The following is an 18,884-nucleotide window of genomic DNA, read 5'->3' as shown; positions in this document are numbered from 1 at the left end:
TACAAACTTGTGTTTTAAGATCAGAATCAGTGATCTGGATATATAATAACTGCCTCTTATACACTATTTCTTCATACAATTAGTTTAAAACTGTAAGTGAACCAGTAGGCCTAACGGGAAATAATGACAGACTTCGCTAAGTCTGGGATATACCAGTTTATTAGATTGTCTGTTTTCTTAAATCATCGGGCAAATATATTCAAAAAAAATATACAAATCATTGAAAGCAAAGCCTAGGTGTTATTTTATTAAAGATTTAACTTTAAAATGCATATTATGTAGGTTAGAAATGTATGTGACAATGCTATGCTGTGGAATTTGTGAGATGCGCTTTAAGGTCTAAGCTGTTTTCTGACTTGACACATATTTGCGAAAATACAGGAAAAAAACAGCGAATCAGATACTATTTATCTGCCTAAAATTAGTACAAGTACGTATACATATAAATAAACCATAAATTTGTGATCCTGTCATTGGACTGTTGTAATGAAGCTGTATTAAAGTGAGTGATTACATTATGAAAACCTCTCCATCTAAAATAGATGCACTCACGTCTGTGTTGATTCTGTAGGAAAGAAGGGACTGCAACTTTTGATGGTGGGACTCCTATTTTTACCAAAATATGAGTCCTGGACTCCTCGTTTTAAAATCCTAGCGAGACCTCTGACTATAGTTGAGTACCAGCTATCTCTTGAAGAAACTTTATAGTAGCTTTGTTTCTTTCTGCTATTTCTCAGTTGCTTTAGTGGTTTGTTCCAGCGATGGAAGATGACCTTATGTAATCTCTTGACCAGTTTAAACAGTTCTGCTGCACTTTCTGTAAATTCTACTAGCTTCTTGATGTTGTTGTTTTTGCTGTTATGACAGAATCATGGACATGGAGATATTTCTTAGTCTCATCTAGTTGTTGTTGAGCTACTTTAGCTGTATGAGATTCCATAGTTAATGGTATAACAATGATTTAATATTATATCACCTAACAGCACTGCAGCTACTTTTTCTTTACCCCAGTGAAAAGGTTCAGTTATAACATCAATTCACCGCCACCCACCCCCATTTTTAGGTTGACATTTTTTGCAAGCACTGTTACGAACCCTATAGCGAGGTGATCTGTGCCTCACCCCCCTGTATGTCCAACTTTGTTATAAGCCTTATTTTGACCAAGTATTTTGGTCTTTTCAGCCCCCTGCTGCTGTTGTCAAATTAAAGGAAGAAGTGCACACCCTTCTTTGGAACATCACAATGGAGAGGGTTCAAAGCATCCAGTCAGCAGCTTTCTTCTCCTAGATATTTCTGGTCCCCAAAAAGGGCGGAAAACAGCCTTATTACAGTTGTCAAACTAGACTTGAATTTTAGAGAGAAGTGACTTCTCCTAATGGACAGAACAAGGAGAAGTGAGAGCTGAACAGGGAGAATTCAGAGCAAAGCAGAAAACACTGTGTATGTGTTTTCACTTGTTTGAATTAAGCCCTCTATTCCCCACTATGCATGTTTGCATTTTACATTGGATTTAAGCAATGCTTTTTTTTTCAAGTGGAAAAATATTAGTTTTAGTACATTATAAGCACATTTGGTATGTGTATATAAATTAGCATATTCATATATGTGTATTTTGGCCATATGATCTTCCAAGAGAGCAATAGAAGCTATACATTATAAGGAATCTTAACTGAGGAACCATTTTACAGTATTATAATTGCAAGTTGGTAAAAATGCTTTATCAAGTACCCTAAGTCAAGAATTTGATTTATTTACTTTGTGAAAGTTCAGTATAAAATGGCACGTTACTTTGGTAATGCTTTTTTCTGTTACATAATTATTTCTCATGTCACTAACTTTTATAGAAAGTTGTGCTTGACCCTGTTCTTTGACAGTTACAAGTGCAGCAGCTGTATTAGGATTTATTGAAGTGCATCCTCTGAAATGTCCTTACATTAATACATCTGTTCTTTCATCAGTGGCAGTCTTTTGAGCACAATTGCACAAAAACCTGTTATTGAAAATAAATGAGACTTGGCTGGCATGTTTTTAATCATATACTGTATCATTGATCTGATTAAATTTTTATGAAATTTAAAAAAAAAATATGCAAGTTGTACTTTGAACAATTAGGACTTGGGGTTTCTAGCTTATCTGGCTTCTTGTGCCCTAATGATGATAGCTCTGCATCTGCTATGCTTTGCGTCCATCAGCAATTGCTATTTTGACATTTTTTTCAAAGACGGCTAAACTAATTTCAACCAAACCTGACAGCATCCTTGCATGAAGATCGTTCAGGTTTGTACAAATTATGCCAATTTTTTACGCCAATTTACCATTTAGTGTGGCTTCCATTACTAAAACACGAAAACCTTTAAACGGCTTTTTAAAAACAACTCAGCAGAACTTAACTAAACTTGACAAAGCATCATTACAGAGAGAGCATTAATATTTGGACAAATGATGCCCATCCACCATCCAGTATGGCTGCCATTATTAAATACAGAAAAAACTTTCAAAGACTTTTCAGAAACCACCATTACAAAATTTAAAAAAAAAAGTTAGACAGCTTCTCAAAATCTGCATGAGAGAAGACTGAATTTGACAAAAAGCATTCTGGAATAAAGGCTTTACAGGTTTTGACAAATAATGCTGATTCACCATAAAAAATATGACCACTTGTTAAAAAAAATAGAAAATCCTTTCTGCTGCTTCTTCAATAAAATCACTCACAAAAGTTTAGCAAATTTGACAGGAATCAGTCTGGCAAGAAAGACTTTAAAGTTTTTACAGATGATAAAGATAAACCATCAAATATGGCTGCAGTTACTTCAAGTGAAAAAAACACATTCATAACTTATCAAAAACAGCTAAGCAGAATTAGACCAAATTTAACAGCAAACATTGTAGTTTGAATTTGAACACAATTACTAAATAATAAATGAATGTGCAAACAACTTTGTCTCAAAAACTGCTTAACAAAGTTTGACAAACTTTGACAGAAATCCTCCTGGCATTGAGGCATTTTAATGATGCTTTTGTACCATCAGATAGATATAAGTGAAGTTACCAAAGAATAATGAAACCTTCAAACAATTATTTTCATAACATAAAATCAATGGAATTGGAAGACATTTCTACAGAAAGCAGTCTATTCAGCCGATTTCTTGACCAGCTTCTATTGTATTTTACGTACATTTATTGTAAAAACAAATCTAGTCCTTTTAGACTATTTATTATAAACACAAATCAAGTTCTTCTAAAGATGTGATTTATCTTTTTGAAAGCGATGCTTCTCTTTTATAACCACTATTACCTGGAGAAAAAAAACTGGATGACTTTGGTTGACATCGCATTTTGTTGAATTTCTTTTTTAGTATTGAAAGCCCCTTTGAACAATGTACTGAAAAAATGTTAAATGCGAGAAACATTAAGGTCTGTATATACATTTGTACTGCTAAATAACAATATATCTCACAAAAGACCCCTATCATTGTTTGCTTCCACTCATGGATTTTTGTTTTTTCTGGTGGGGGAATCTTGGAATATTTCAAGTTAACAGGATTTATAGACTTGAGAAATAGGTGGAAAATGTTTTACATGCATCCCATGATAGATTATAATCTATTTGCAGAATGTAAATGGCAAAAAATTCACCAAAAAGGAATCATTCTGAACAAAGCAGGCCTTGTACATAGGTGCCTGAATGGAACTGTGCCAAAATATTTCAAAAAATGTGTCAGTTTGCTTAGATCAGTTATAATGGTAAACTCTATGAATGCCAGTGAAAAACTAATAAATTCAATTCATGCTGTCTGGATATTTTTTTAATTTTTTTCTTTATTCACAGGTTACCAAATCAGCACACAATTATAGACTCTGAACCCTGTCTACTGTGCTTAATTTTCCTGGCCGGCTAACTAGACCTCTTACATACACACTTATCTTTGACCAGCAGCAGTCTCCATCCCTGTTGTGGAAATCAGTCGTCAACCATTAAAGCTTGTAATTTATAATCAGTGTCTTTAGTGCATTGATATGTTTAAATATTTCTTAAACATATATCAACAACAGAAAAAAATGATGTTAAAGTGATAACAAAAAGATAAATATATACAAGACCCAAAGAAATGGAAATGGACAATGTTGGGCAGTTTCTACCCAAAGACACAGCTATTTCAGGATTTGAAGATTCAGAAGACACAGACACAAAAAACTTCGAGAGGCAGTATTTTAAAACTTTCACTTATCATGGTGCTGAAAGGAGTCAGAACAATATGGATTCCAATCACATTGATAGACCTGATCAGCCTGTAGAAGAAGCAGATCACAAGCCAGGTGAAGAGACCAGTAATAAATGTACAAGCCCTAATAGCATAGTATCAGATAAATCCTCAGGAAATCTAGATACAACTGCAGATGGAAATAGAGCTAATGTTGTTAGATCAAAAACGGGTAATATTCTGAACCAGACAGACTCAGGTGCTATGAAGGCTGTCCCAAGCAATGCTCTCAAAGACAGCAATAACAGTTGCTCAGATCTAACAGCAGAAGATGATCAAAAGAGCACAAAAGACCTGGATGATATAAGAAATAAAACTGGTGAAGTTCAAGTCGATGAAGGTGCTCTTGAACACAGTTTTATGATGATGAATAACAATAGATGCCAAGAAAATAAAGAGCATGTTCTTTGTGACTATAACATTGTTGAGAATAAAAATCTTTGTGTTGATTCTAAGATACAAGATGGAACCAGCCATTCAAAATTTGAACCTGAATCTCAGCATCAGCATCACCCACCAGCTTCAGTTGAAATGTGTGACACAAATTTTAAGACATTGAATAATACAGGGGAAGTACAAACAAATGATATCTATGGTAACTCTGCAGACAAAGGGAATACACTAACTATAAAAGCAAACAATGAACTAATGGAAACCTTGTCAGGTACAGATTTGAAAAGCAATTTTACATGGACAGTAAATAATGAGACGTGTCTCTCCAAGCTACCTGAGGTAAAAGTTGTTCTGGTGGATGTCATGAAAATGCCTATCATCCAAAGCTTTTTTAGTGTAGATTCAACCAATGATATCCTGCAAGCTCAGAAAAAAGGCAGACCAAAGAGATGTGGAGACCAGGGATTCCTAGCTATCAGTGGCGTTGATTCAAGAACAGTATCCCAAAAAATTGCACTGGCAAAGAATAAAGGGGTGCAAAATAAAAAGGCTAAAGAAATATTAAATACTAAAAGTAAGAAAGCAATAGAGCAGGTTATTGCAGAACGAAAAAAGACTGGTCAACAAATAACATCATATAACCTAAACGAGCAAGGTCCAAATATATTGCCCAACAGTGCAGATCAAATTTCTCAGAAAAGAAAGGTGAAAACTAAATCATTTCTGAAGGAAAATGCACGTCAGAAAATGATGAAAGAGAGAGTTGATGATAAGAAAGATTTTTCAGATGTTGATTCAAATGGTGAGAAGGGCAGCAGAACAAAGAAGACTGATAAAAGCAGTGTTTTGAACATAGCAAATCACAAAGAGGATCATATAGGGAATGGTCAGCAGAATGATGCAGTGGAAGAAGAGGAGGATGTATTTGAAGATTCTGGAGAAGAATACATCGTTTCTTCTGAGGATGAATATCTTCCTTCAAAGGAGAAAAAGAAATCCAGAGCTCATTTTGTCAATTCATTCTCCAGAAAGAGAAGGCAGAACAAAAAGTTGGCAAATTGCGGTTCAAAACTAAAATTTGTTACTAAAGGAAAAAGTAGGAGAATAGGGCGTCCACCTGTTCTTGGATTATTTTATTGCAAGCACTGTGACTTCACTGCCACTGAAAAAAACCTAATCTTAAAGCACCATGCCAGGGTTCATGTTCAGCCATTTTTAAACTGTAATTTTTGTAATTTTACATGTAGGTCAAGGTCAGTGTTAATGGAGCACGAAGCCCGGAAACACACCAATGAGAAACCATTTAAATGTCAAGTTGAAGGATGTGAATATGCAAGTAAATGTAAAACAGATCTTGATCGCCATCAGTCCAAGCATGCTACAGAGAAAATCCACAAATGCCCACATTGTGACTTTACAACAAAATGGCGCCGAAATATACGTCACCATCTGATGACTCATACAACTGACAGACCTTTCTCCTGTGATATTTGTGGTTTCTCCTTCAAAAGATATCAAGACCTTAGGTATCATTTATATCGTCATAGTGATGAAAAGCCAATCAAATGTGATCAGTGTGGCTTTCGATGTAAGACAAATTTTGAACTCAGATGTCATCAACTTAAACATAGTGATGTACGCCAGTTCAGATGTAGTTTTCCAGGATGCACCCAAATGACCAAGACAAAGTCTGACCTTACAAAACATATGAAAATTCACACAACGGAAAGAAATCAAAAATGTCCAGAATGTGGTAAAGGTTTCAAGACCATTCCTGCAATGAAGAAGCATCAGCAACGAGTCCATACAGATGAGCGACCTTACCAGTGCCACATTTGTCAGAAAACTTTCAAGATCAGAATAGCACTTAGAAACCATATTCGCCTTCATGAAGGCTACAAGCCATTCAAATGTGAGGTGTGTGGAAAAGATTTTGCCAACAAATCCAACATGCAGTGTCACTTAAAAACTCACAGTACTGAAGACAGACCTTTCCGTTGCCCAATTTGTCCATATGGAGCCAAAATTGCCCATCATCTTTTAGCTCATATTGGATCTGAGCATGGGGATTCCTATGCATATTTTTGTGAGTTGTGTAAAAAGCCATTCAAAAGGTATGGACAGCTGCAAACTCATTACAAGAGAATGCACAGTAGGCAGGAGTTGGAGAAACTTGGGGACCTAGATCCAGCTAGGCTGAAAGTTGAGCTTAAAGCTGAGCAGAGAGAGTCATCAGAAGATATAAAAGATAATGAGGAAAAGACTGGGGGAATGGACCTTTTGAATTGCATCAAGGAAGAGCCATCTGTAGCAGATAAAGATGAAATACTTGAACAGGTTGTTGCAGAACTTGAGGGAAGTCACACTCAAACAAAGTCAGTTGCTTATGGTCAAGGAGATGGTGCAGAATCTAACACTGAACTTCAGAAGGAGAAAAAGAAGAGGAGAGGTCGACCCAGAAAGAAAGTCCCAGATAAGACATGCATAGATACCAGTGTGGGCTCACCAATTGTCTTAAATGAAGGCAGTCAGGACTGCCAGAGTTCTTCAGCTAAACATGAAGGCAGAATGACTGGATCAGTAATAGTTCAAACAGGACATAATGTTATTGATCAAAAGGAGGATTCAGATGAGAAGAGTAAAGAAAAAGAAGATACAAACTGTAATGTGGATATGAAGGATGATGCTGATATTGTGACTAAAGAGGACAGTGATGAGACAAATGGAAAAACACAGATAATGGGAAATTTATTTGATAAAATGGTAATAAATCATGCCAGGGCTTGTAACATTGAGACCACAAATAATGAAGGTGACACTGAATCAAAGTTTAGTGAAGGTGTCAAGTACAGTCAAAATGTCAAAGATGCAATTACCTCAAATTTAGAGATGAAACCAGTAAAGGAAGAAATGAAATTAGCATCAACTGTTGATGATGACAAATCATCAGAAACATCTAAGCCAGCAGCAACATTAGCTATGTATGATGGATTTAGGCTGCCACTTGCAACTAAAGGATTTGAGTTCAACTTTGAAAAAACTGGAAAGAAGCCAGAATGTTGGTTTATGGATCCTAATCTTATGAATAAAAAAGATGCAGCAAGACACAGAGCATATCTTCGGAAGAGAGGCCTGACTGCAGCAACAATTCTTACTCGTGAGAAAAATCGAAGGGCCAACCCTCGACAGGTAGCATTGTTTACAGGTTTCAAGAGCAGACACCATGACAAGTATAAAACATATGACAGAAAGGAACTTATGAAGAAGTATTTTGGTAGAGCAACAGATACTATGGAAGATGAAACAGCAGAATCTTTGGATAAAATGAATGCTTCGAAAGATAAAAGGACACAGTCCAAAGACTTGCAACATAGTAAAACTACAGTGAAAAAGAAAAATAATGTTAGTGCAACAATTATAAAGAAGCACGGATCACACAGGGCATTGAAGAAAAAAGAGACAAATAAAAAAGATATAATTTTTGAGACTTTGGACGGGAAGAATTTAAGTGAGGAACAGGTACAACAGTCTTTCCCATTGCTGCTTTCACAAAGTTATTCATCAGAGGGCACTTCCACCACAAAAAAGAAAACAAAATACAGTGAAGCTAAGAAGTTAAAAGAAAGGAAGAAAAGGGCTCTCAGCATAGATGGCAAAACATTTAAGGGAAAAGGTGTAGATGTACAAGAAAAAGAAAGAGGAAATGATAATTTAATTTGGAAACAGCCTCAGAAGAAGAAAGGGAAAACAAAAATGAAAATATCAGCTGTAAAAGAAAATAAACAAAATAGACATAAAAGAAAGGAAAAGAAACAAAGCCAGTCAAAAACATACAATGAAGAGAATGTATCTTCACATCAATTTTCCATCATTCAGAGTATAACCAGTCTGGATGATGATGATGATGAGGAGGAAAATATTCCTCTGAGCAGACTGGCATCTGTAAACAAAATAGGTTTAAGTGCTGCACCTTGTCAAACCTCAGGAAATGGCCAGAATGCAGATTGGGTTGCTTCAGATGTTCTGAATGTCAAAATAAAAAAGAGACCTAGCACTAAAACCAAGTCCAGAGATATTAAGGCTAAAAACAACAGTGCCAAGAAAGAACCCAAGACATCTTTAGGCCATGGTATATCAGAGAAAAGAAAAATTGGAGAAGAAAGCAGTATGCAGCCCAAAAGAAAAAAAATGATGGGAAAAAAATCTGATGCATCAGATACGTCCAAAATAATAAGGACACAGAAGAGTGGTGCAAAAACAAAGACCAACCACAGTCTTAGGAAACTTAAAAAGTTAAAAATTAAAATAAGTTTACCTTCCAAGAAAGTCTTGAGTTCTGAATCAACAAATGTGGCATCAAAAAAGAAAAAAGCAAGCAAAAGAACTAAAAAGAGACCTATCAATACTTACTTTCCAATTGAAAACAGTCAGTATGTTGTTGTGTATCCTCCAGTAGGTGTTAGTTTGGAAAACACTAATGTTATTAGAGGAAAGGATAAAGGGGCAAAAGGAAAAACTCCAGCGGGAAAGCATACATCTGTCAAAGACCAGACTCAGCTTGTTTTATTAGAGTCGTGCATAAAAAGAGAGCCGGATGGAGAATTTCTACCAGACTCCAGTTACCATCTCTCCAGTGAACAAGACAGATTTGTTCAATCTGATCAGTCACAAGTAACCCAGGTAATAGTAAAAGCTGAAGTTGAATCAGTACTGACTGCTGTCACATATCCATATCAAGATCATGCTGAGGAATGGAGAATAGTCCAAAATGAGTCCATGCCTGCAAAATCTATACAGGGGGGAACTGATGTTGCACTTGATTTAAGTGGATACAAGGCTGCTTCCTTGGGTTGCCCCATGGACAAGACTTCTTTCGGTAGCCTAATGGACAAGGCCGCTTCCATGGATAGCCTCTTGGAAGATCCAGCTCAGGATGCACCACTGGACTTGAGCTGTAAGAGCAGTGATAATAGTCTCAGCAGAGGAGACATCTCTGGAACTAGTCTGTCAGAGATTAACAGTTCTGACTTTGCAGACCATGAGCTGATGCAGCAGCAGTACTCAGTGGTTGTAAAGAAGGAACCAGATATGGAGGACAGCTTTTTCACAAGTCTTTCTGTAAGCCAGCAGGAGTAAGTAGATGGAAAAAATGATCTTTAGTCCACACAGTCATCTTCATTAATGTCCATGAACATTTTGGTGCAGACCAGATCAGCAGAATTTTTTATATTATACAATAAGTAACGTGTAGTCCAATCTTCCAACACATGTACTGTCAATAAAATCATACATGAACCAGCAAGTCAGATTTGATAAGTGTAAAACTACATCTTTCTTTGCTGAGTGTAGTAAGAAGGATGAGTGTAGAACTACATTTGTTTGCTGATTGTAGTAAGAAGGATGAGTGTAAAACTACATCTTTGTTTGCTGAGTCAAGTAAGAAGGATGAGTGTAGAACTAAATATTTGTTTGCTTTGTGTAGTAAGAAAGATGAGTGTAGAACTACATCTTTCTTTGCTGAGTCTAGTAAAAAGGATGATTGTAGAACTACATCTTTGTTTGCTGAGTGTGGTAAGAAGGATGAGTGTAGAACTACATTTTTGTTTGCCTAATAATCTTGAAACCTTTAGAGCATCAAACTTAAGCACATTGCAAAAGTAAAAATTCTAATACAGCATATGGATTACATCAGTGCCATTGATTTCAAAAGTCTGATGAAGACTTGGACCACCTAGAGTCTTTGAAATTTAGCTTGCACTCACTTAGAGGAACCAAAGCGAAGAAAATTCTCAAAGTTATATTATTCAGTCATTAATTAATTAATTAATTAATTAGTGTAATTAATATATGGACTATGAATATAAAGTTTTGTGTGCAAAAACATTTTATGAATATATGGCACAATCTTAATCTGAATGGTCAAGTCCATTGTTAATAATATTAATTTATTATATCTGATGATACCAGATTAACAACCAAATGTCATGATATATGTTGGTCACAGACTGAAGGCCAACTTAATCGTCTCTTTCCCAAAAAATTTCTTCATGTAAGACACATAGTAAGAATAGGATGATAGTATCATCTAAGATCAACAATCATAGACGATAGCTACTGTTTATCCTCACAAGTAGATTTCAGATGCATGTTATCCTCTTTCTTTCCCCTTATATAGCAGGTTCCTACTGCTCACTTTAAAGCCCCATAGTGTACACTAGCTCCTCATATCATTAAGGTTTGGTTTAGTCATGTATCACATAAAATTGACTAAATTTAGTTCTTTTATTGCCACTTTTTTTTTACACCTGATTTTAGTCATTGGTTGACTAGAACCAATTATAACTTGGTTTCGCATCATTAAATGCTCTCTTTTTGTGTGAAACATACTCATAATAGCATAAAACACATGTAACATCACTACTTGTGTTTTGGAGGCCTCAGTTAAAATACATTACAATTTATCACTAGTTGTGTTTTGGAGGCCTCAGTTAAAATACATTACAATTTATCACTACTTGTGTTTTGGAGGCCTCAGTTAAAATACATTACAATTTATCACTAATTGTGTTTTGGAGGCCTCAGTTAAAATACATTACAATTTATCACTAATTGTGTTTTGGAGGCCTCAGTTAAAATACATTACAATTTATCACTAATTGTGTTTTGGAGGCCTCAGTTAAAATACATTACAATTTATCACTACTTGTGTTTTGGAGGCCTCAGTTAAAATACATTACAATTTATCACTACTTGTGTTTTGGAGGCCTCAGTTAAAATACATTACAATTTATCACTACTTGTGTTTTGGAGGCCTCAGTTAAAATACATTACAATTTATCACTACTTGTGTTTTGGAGGCCTCAGTTAAAATACATTACAATTTATCACTACCATGCACCAAGTTACAGTTATGTGTGCTTTACTTTGAAAAAGCTCTAAAGAAATAAAATTCATACCCAATTACAAAATTTTAAAAGTATCATTAGTATGGCTTTCAGTTGATTCATTTTATGTAGAATTTCTTTGTAAATAATATTATAATGGCAGGAATCCTGATAAAAGAAATATTTGTATGTAACTAATTTGAACAGAATTAGTCTGTGAGAAGATTTCATTTTTTAAGACCGGTTATCTGTGGGGAAGCTTATTGGTAGTTTTCATAGGTAACTTTTAATGCATAAAATGAATCATGTAAATAGTACAGTAGCTTTACGTTTCTTGTAATGATGCTAATACCCAAGTGTTATCTTTTTCATATTGAAAATTTATATATTTCTTGCTGATTCTTTTTCCTTTTATTTGTTTTATAAAATTTGTGCTTTCAAGGATTCATCTAAAATTCATTTTATTTAGTTTATATTTTAATAAACACATGACTCAATTCAGTCCCATCATGTACAAATTAAGCAGTCATTTAAATTCAGTGTTATCATTTAGCCTCATTAGCGTATGTTGCCATTATCATAATTTATATATCATATTTGTAGATCATCTTGCTGTAAAGTCAGCTCATCTTCTGACAGCCTTTAGGGTTTTCATAGAATAATGACCACCATTACTAAAATTTAGATAGGCAGGCTTCTAAAATAATGTTGTCAAATATTGATAAAATTCAAGAGAAAACATTCTGACAGGCATGAACAAAAAAGAAGGAAAGAAATCCTTTAATAACTTGTACTAAAATCTGCTCAGCTAAATTTGAGCAAATATGATAACAAGCACCCGAATCTGCTTTGATTCAAATATGGCTACAGTTACAAAAATTAGAAAAACACCTTCAAAGGACTTTTTCTGGCAAGAAATCGTCTAAATTTTAAGTAATTTTGACTGAAAATTTTCTGTTAACCCAGATTATTGAGCCAGTCTCGCAGTAAGTTTTATGTTGAATGTCAGCTAGATGAACACTCCTTATATTCTTGTCTTTCCATTGTATTCCTGTAAAAAGACCTCAGATGTAAATAGTTGACATTTGAACAGCTATCACCCATGGTTGCTATTACAGTAATATCGTTATCAGTGCACAATGGCACTGTCATTACTAACAGTAACATATGCAGTATTTGTTTAATATTTTTTTATTCAAAAGATTCAAGAATTACATCCAAATTCCAAAAAATATGCATATTTCGATTATGGTTCATGTTTGATTGGTTTATTGCCACTTTTATTTTATCCCAAGGAAATGGGAGCTAGGGTCAGCTGACTGTGTTGGCTTGGGTGGGTATTGAACCCTTAACCTTTTTATTACAATACAGATGCTCTGCCAATAGAGCAACTGCAGATCTCTCATTGATGATTGAAACGTCGTCAGATGTTATTTTTAATGCCCAGCTTTAATTAGGAGAGTATATATTTTGCAGACTATATCTAGCTGGATATTCTTTGCAGCCTGTACCTAGCTGGATATTCATCAACCAAAAATCAACCATTTTTGAAGTTTCTCCTTCGAGTACATTCCAGTTCTTACCCGTTACCTCCCCTTGCCACCGACAGGTGGCGCCAATTTCAGTCTTCGCTCGTGAACTGACAAGATACCGATCACTTCTCCTGTCGAAAGAAAGTAGATATTTATGCTTTTTTCATTCCATCCATCGAGGATTTTGTTATTTTCGGATGTATTAAGGATTATTCTTCATGTGGTGTACATTGTTGTTTTGTTTTGTTTTTCTGTTGTTTTTTTAAAACAAATTTTGACAGAATTCTTTGATTTTATTTTCAGTGCAAGATACAGCTCATTATGTCAGACAAGTCAGCCGTGTTGAAATACCTCATCATCAAGGTGGTACAAGATCACCCCACCGCTGCATCCTACATCTAAACATCCTTGTGCCCACGTGCTGCTTAACTCGGACGACCTTTTCCTTCGCGCTTAAACCATTTTTCCAGAGAGTCTTACACTTGAAAAAATTCAACCCTTCAATCTTGAAATGAATTACATGAGCTTGAAGGCTCCCCCCCCCCCACTCAAAGACTTGTGAAGAAAAGTTGCGCGTTTTCAAGGACTGGCGCAAAGTCAAAATATCATCCTTCTGAGTGCCTCTGTCCTCACAAGTAGCTGACTTTTTTTTTTGACTGTTCGCGGAGAAAAGGTTGTCTCCGATTACTATTAAGTGCACGTCCCGTCATTATGGTACGGAGGATACTGATCATACCAAAGTCCTTTCTGACTTTTATCGAACTCTGGATCTGGTAGACACAGTCTCGCAAGTGGCTTGCCAGACCCATTTGACACCAGCACAGCCTCAGGACGTACATTCTTCGCGCAGAGATTTCATGTAGTAAGATCTCATTTTCCCACAGAAGTAAGCCATATCGCCTCTGGTTGTGCTGCTCGTAATTTAGGGGAGTGGGTTAACCTTCATATAGGAAATCCAACATTATCCCCTCAGAGGTTACCTGGAGTATAGGTTGGATGCTCAACATGCCCTCTGCCTGTTACCTTTTCTCCTAACCTTAATGTGATCTGTGAACATATTCGAAAGAGAAAGCAAATTTTTCAGTAAATTATATTCTTGAATACTTAACCGATCATTCTATTTTAATACCCTCCCATCCTCCCCGTAATGACCGCTCCGGTGGCCTAGTGGTTAGAGCGTCCGCCTCGGATGCAGGATGTGGTGGGTTCGATCCCCGGCCGAATTATACCAAAGACTTACAAAAATGGTAATAACAGCTGCCTCGCTTGGCGCTCAGCATTAAGAGGTTAGTGTTAGGACTGGTCGGCCTGGTGTCAGGATAATGTGGCTGGGTGGGACATCATGCTACATGTCTGCGGCATAATGCCCCAGTGCTAGCCATCACTATAAAATGTCACACTGCAGACATCGTAGCGATATGACTGAAACATTGGTAAAGCTACGTTAAAAATCCAAATCACGTACACACACACCTCCCCATAATGCGATTACAAGATGCTCCGATTAGCTTAACTGGCGCCACGGGGAGATAACGGGCAAGAGTAATTGCCCGTCACCTCTATATTATAGACAGTACGGCTGAATGGCTGGATTCGGGAGATAGTACGGATGAATGTCATCGAGTAAGCATCGCTACAGTTATAGCGTTACTTAACTAGAATCAGAAAGAGGTGAGGGTGATCCAAATGCCAGGTGAGTGCTCTCAGGCCGACATGGGTTCATTTCCATGTTTGTACTTTTTAATACCATTTCATCTCCCTAATTATAATACTAAAGAAAATGTTCGATGACGTTTAGTAACATGGTTCATCGTTTTCTAACACGAGTTGCTTTATTGATTGTCTGATTATGTACTCCATTTGACTGTACAAGTGTTGAAGATTTTTCAACTCAGTCCAAAGAATTCTTTATTATTATTAAGTTTTAATTTCCATTGTCACATCTAAGCCAATCGGTAGCATCCAGTTATGTAATACATACTGATATAATTATCACTATTCATTTATCTGTACAGATGTTTGATATGCAAGCTTTAAGCTTCCGGGTCAAGATGATCGACAAAAAATGTGTTACCCCTTTCTGCACTTTTCCTTTAATGCTCTTTAAGATAAAGCGGTAACGCTTAATTTCGATGTCTGTCCAGTAAACTTTACAGCGCCTGTCTTAAAGCCCCAATGCAGCCGTTATATACAAAAAGTCGTATATGCCAAATCATGTGAATAATATTGAATCTTGAAAGATATAGGTCCTGTACATCGTTGGGTTCCATTAAAACAAAAATATTGACGTTTCTTCACGTTGTAAGCCATCTAATATTTCTCTGAGAAACCCGGTCATTTTTCGCGTGTACGATTAATCCGATGTTGATCGGCGTCATCGGTGGGTTAAACGATTTCAGTCGAAAGCCGGAACACAGGATTTCATGACGTCACCATTATTTACCCGAATCTTATTTTTATCTCATGTACGCTTTTTCTGATCGGATCCGCTTAAAAAACCGGGATTCTTTGATTCATTCCCTCTCGAATCAAAATATGCGTCACGTGTAAATAGTGTTGTTTTTTTTGTTTTTGTTTTTTTTTTTAGATTAGTCAGTGACGCAATTTGTTGAATGTATCACATCACAACTTTTGGAACAGTCCCGAAAAAGAATGGCATTACGGGTAACTTCTTTGACTGAATTAAGGGGTGACACTTTTAATTCTAAACTGAATATTTGAAAGACGTTTAAACCTAACATCTTGATTATTTCAATGAACGGTTTATGCCATATCGCTTTTGTTTAACAAATTATTTCCTTCCTTCCAAACTTTAGTTAGATTGGAAGATTGGTGAAATTTATAATAAGCGGCGGACCGCTTCGGTGGCCCAAGTGGTTAGAATGTACGCCTCGGATGCGGTGGGTCGCGGGCTCGAATCCCTGCCGAGTCATACCAAATACTTATAAAAATGGTATTAGCAGCTGCCTCGCTTGGTGCTCAGCATTAAGAGGTTAGTGTTAGGCCAGGTAGGCCTGGTGTCAGGATAATATGATTGAGTGGGACATAACGCTACATGTCTGCGGCATGATACCCTACGTTAAAAATCCAAATCTCTCACAGATGCACACACAAACGGCGGCATTGGGGCTTTAAATGTCATCATCAGAAATCATGATCGTAAACTTTTATGCCAGGTAGGTCTCGTGTCAGGATAATATGATTGAGTGGGACATAATGCTACATGTCTGCGGCATGATACCCTACGTTAAAAATCCAAATCTCTCACAGATACACACACAAACGGCGGCATTGGGGCTTTAAATGTCATCATCAGAAATCATGATCGTAAACTTTTATGCCTTTACTACGGTAGGCGGGGGACAAAATTAAACTGAATTTGCATGCTATCAGGTACATGTATCTATTCTATAGATGTTAGAGTGGAGCAGTTTTTAAAAGGATATTAACCGGGACAAGCTTGTGAGAGAGAAACAGAGAACACTTTTAAAGATTATTTGCCCCAAAAATCATGAAGGCAGAGGATTTGCAGATGCCAACTAAACCTGGGTAATTTAAAAGTGAAACCATACATATTTTGGGATCGGTTTCATAAGAACTAAATTTACTATTTAACACAAAGTTTTTCTCAAAATGTAAACTTGGTTTTCATTTTAATTTACAGATCCAGTTTTCCTTCCATTACTTTATTTTCAGAAAACTTGATCCATGTATGACATGCTCTACTGTGAAAGATAACACGTTTGCTGATTTTAAACTCACTTTTTTATAATCTATAATTTAAACAAAATTAAATCTTTTTTGATTCATATAGATCAAATCAATATGGTATTTTTATTGTATGCGTGTCTAATTTGTTCTTATTTATTTTTAAACGTGTATTGTAAGTTAGATGCGATATTTTGCGTACATTCTGTTGCTGTTAGTGCATATTTAATTCCTGTCATAAATTTCTGTTTATACCTCAAAAATATATTCTTGAGGATTAGACATATATTGATTATTACAAATCGACACATTCATTTATATTCTTCCTGTTTTATTCTCCTTCTATCTTCGTTATAGCCAGGATATATCATTTAGTGGATTTTTCATGTCTGTATTAATATTATCATCTATTAATTAAATGTATACATTATACACATCATTTATAGTTTATGTTTTTTTAGTTATTTATTGATGGTGGAATTTCAGAAACAAGGAGAATATTAATAGTTCCAGATAATTACGATAAGACCAAAAAGAATTTGAAATGGTGCGGATATTATTTCCAACATACCATCATCGTGTCCGTTTGAAAAATCATGTTATTGCTACATCTCCCGAATGGATGGTTGTATTGACACGGAGTTCCACCTGACTTCTTACGATGTCTATTATCCTGAAGGAACATGGTGATTGATGATCCTATGCTCAACATGGCTGTGATGGTGGTCATGTTAAAAATCATTATAGCTCTCCCCTGGAACGCGTGGTCAGATTGAAATATATTTTTCACAGCATGACTTCTCAAGGTATGTATATTATCTTAAATGGTCCTGGTGCTGATCTCATACCCAAAATGGCCGTCATGACAGCCATCTTGAAAGTCGTGTTTTGTCTACTTTGTTTTGAGCAAAGACATATCGACATGAGGTTTTGATTAAAACACTGCTTTTATGTAACAATAGTGCTGTCGGACCTTCGAAAGGAAAATAACCAGGGCCATGTTGAAAACGTTATTACTGCTCCTTCTGAACAGAGGTATCAACACGGAGGTTGGTACGGGAACATTTCTCATATGTAGTTTGTCCAGAATGAAATGGATTTTGAACAGCCCTCTCAGAATTTGTTGTAATGATTGCCATCTTTAAAATCTTGTTACCTAATTCTCTAAACAGATACTCATACTGACTTAGAGTATTCACTACAACACTTGCAGGAAGTAGTTAGTCATCAGTGGTACCAATATTACCTTCCAGTATGACAACCATAGCGGCTATCTTTAGACATTCGTTATGGTCACTTGTCCTGAATTGACGGTCTTATTGAATTGGATCTTAAAACATTTCATGCAATATATAGATGGTCTTTTAATTAAAATGATGTTGATCTATTATCTAAAGTGGTTGCTTTTGTATCCATCTTGAAAATATTTCTAAGGCTACTTCTCCTGAAAGTACGGTTATATCGATGGTCGTCATATCGATATGGAGTTTTCACTCAAATACTGATACAGTAATAGTATGTAAACAATGATGATATAATCTCTAAAATGGCAGTTATAGTGGCCATTTTGAAAGGTTTTTGTCATCAGTATTGTTTTTAAATGGTGGCATTCAAATGAGGTTTTCTGACGCATATTGCAATATGCAATTTACGAAAATGACGCAAATCTGATCACTAACACATCCTTGCTATCCGGAATGAGATTGAAAACCAGATCAACCCGACCTTGACGTCAAGTCAAAGGTCACAGGCTGCATTTTTGCACTTAATCAGCTTATGAATATATTGAGTTGTAGATGTACATATGTTGTGTTTGTTAAACAGATTGTATTTAAGATTTTTTAATAAATACAATTGATATCACTGTCAGTCATTTCAAAGTTACAGGTCTTGTCTCTGATTATGACTTTTGAGCACGATAACACAACCTGGTGACCGCTCCGGTGGTCTAGTGGTTAGAGCGTCCTCGGAAGCGGGAGGTCGTGGGTTCGAACCCGGCCGAGTCATACCAAAGACTTGCAAAAATGGTACTAACGGCTGCCTCGCTAGGCGCTCAGCATTAAGAGGTCAGTGTTAGAACTGGTCGACCTGGTGTCAGGGGTGGG

At 36.1% G+C, this 18,884-nt stretch overlaps 1 protein-coding gene across 3 annotated transcripts in view; it reads left to right on the top strand.

The window, feature by feature from the left end:
- Positions 1 to 17,218, top strand: part of LOC149782806 (uncharacterized) — a 30,171-nt gene extending 12,953 nt beyond the window's left edge. For 2 of the 3 annotated variants that reach the window (XM_089934323.1, XM_089934322.1), the window contains exons 3-4: positions 1,183 to 1,440; positions 3,830 to 17,218. In XM_089934323.1, the coding sequence (XP_089790449.1) occupies positions 4,110 to 9,791 (5,682 nt within the window). In that variant the 5' untranslated portion in view covers positions 1,183 to 1,440; positions 3,830 to 4,109 and the 3' untranslated portion in view covers positions 9,792 to 17,218. The remainder of the gene's footprint in view (positions 1 to 1,182; positions 1,441 to 3,829) is intronic. The other variant, XM_089934324.1, reaches the window with a different exon arrangement.
- The last annotated feature ends 1,666 nt before the right edge of the window (positions 17,219 to 18,884 follow it).

The sequence above is a fragment of the Sinohyriopsis cumingii genome, chromosome 15, assembly GCF_028554795.1.
Source record: "Sinohyriopsis cumingii isolate HCF-2022 chromosome 15, ASM2855479v2, whole genome shotgun sequence".
Classification (NCBI taxonomy): domain Eukaryota; kingdom Metazoa; phylum Mollusca; class Bivalvia; order Unionida; family Unionidae; genus Sinohyriopsis; species Sinohyriopsis cumingii.
This window is presented reverse-complemented; position numbering and strand designations above follow the sequence as displayed.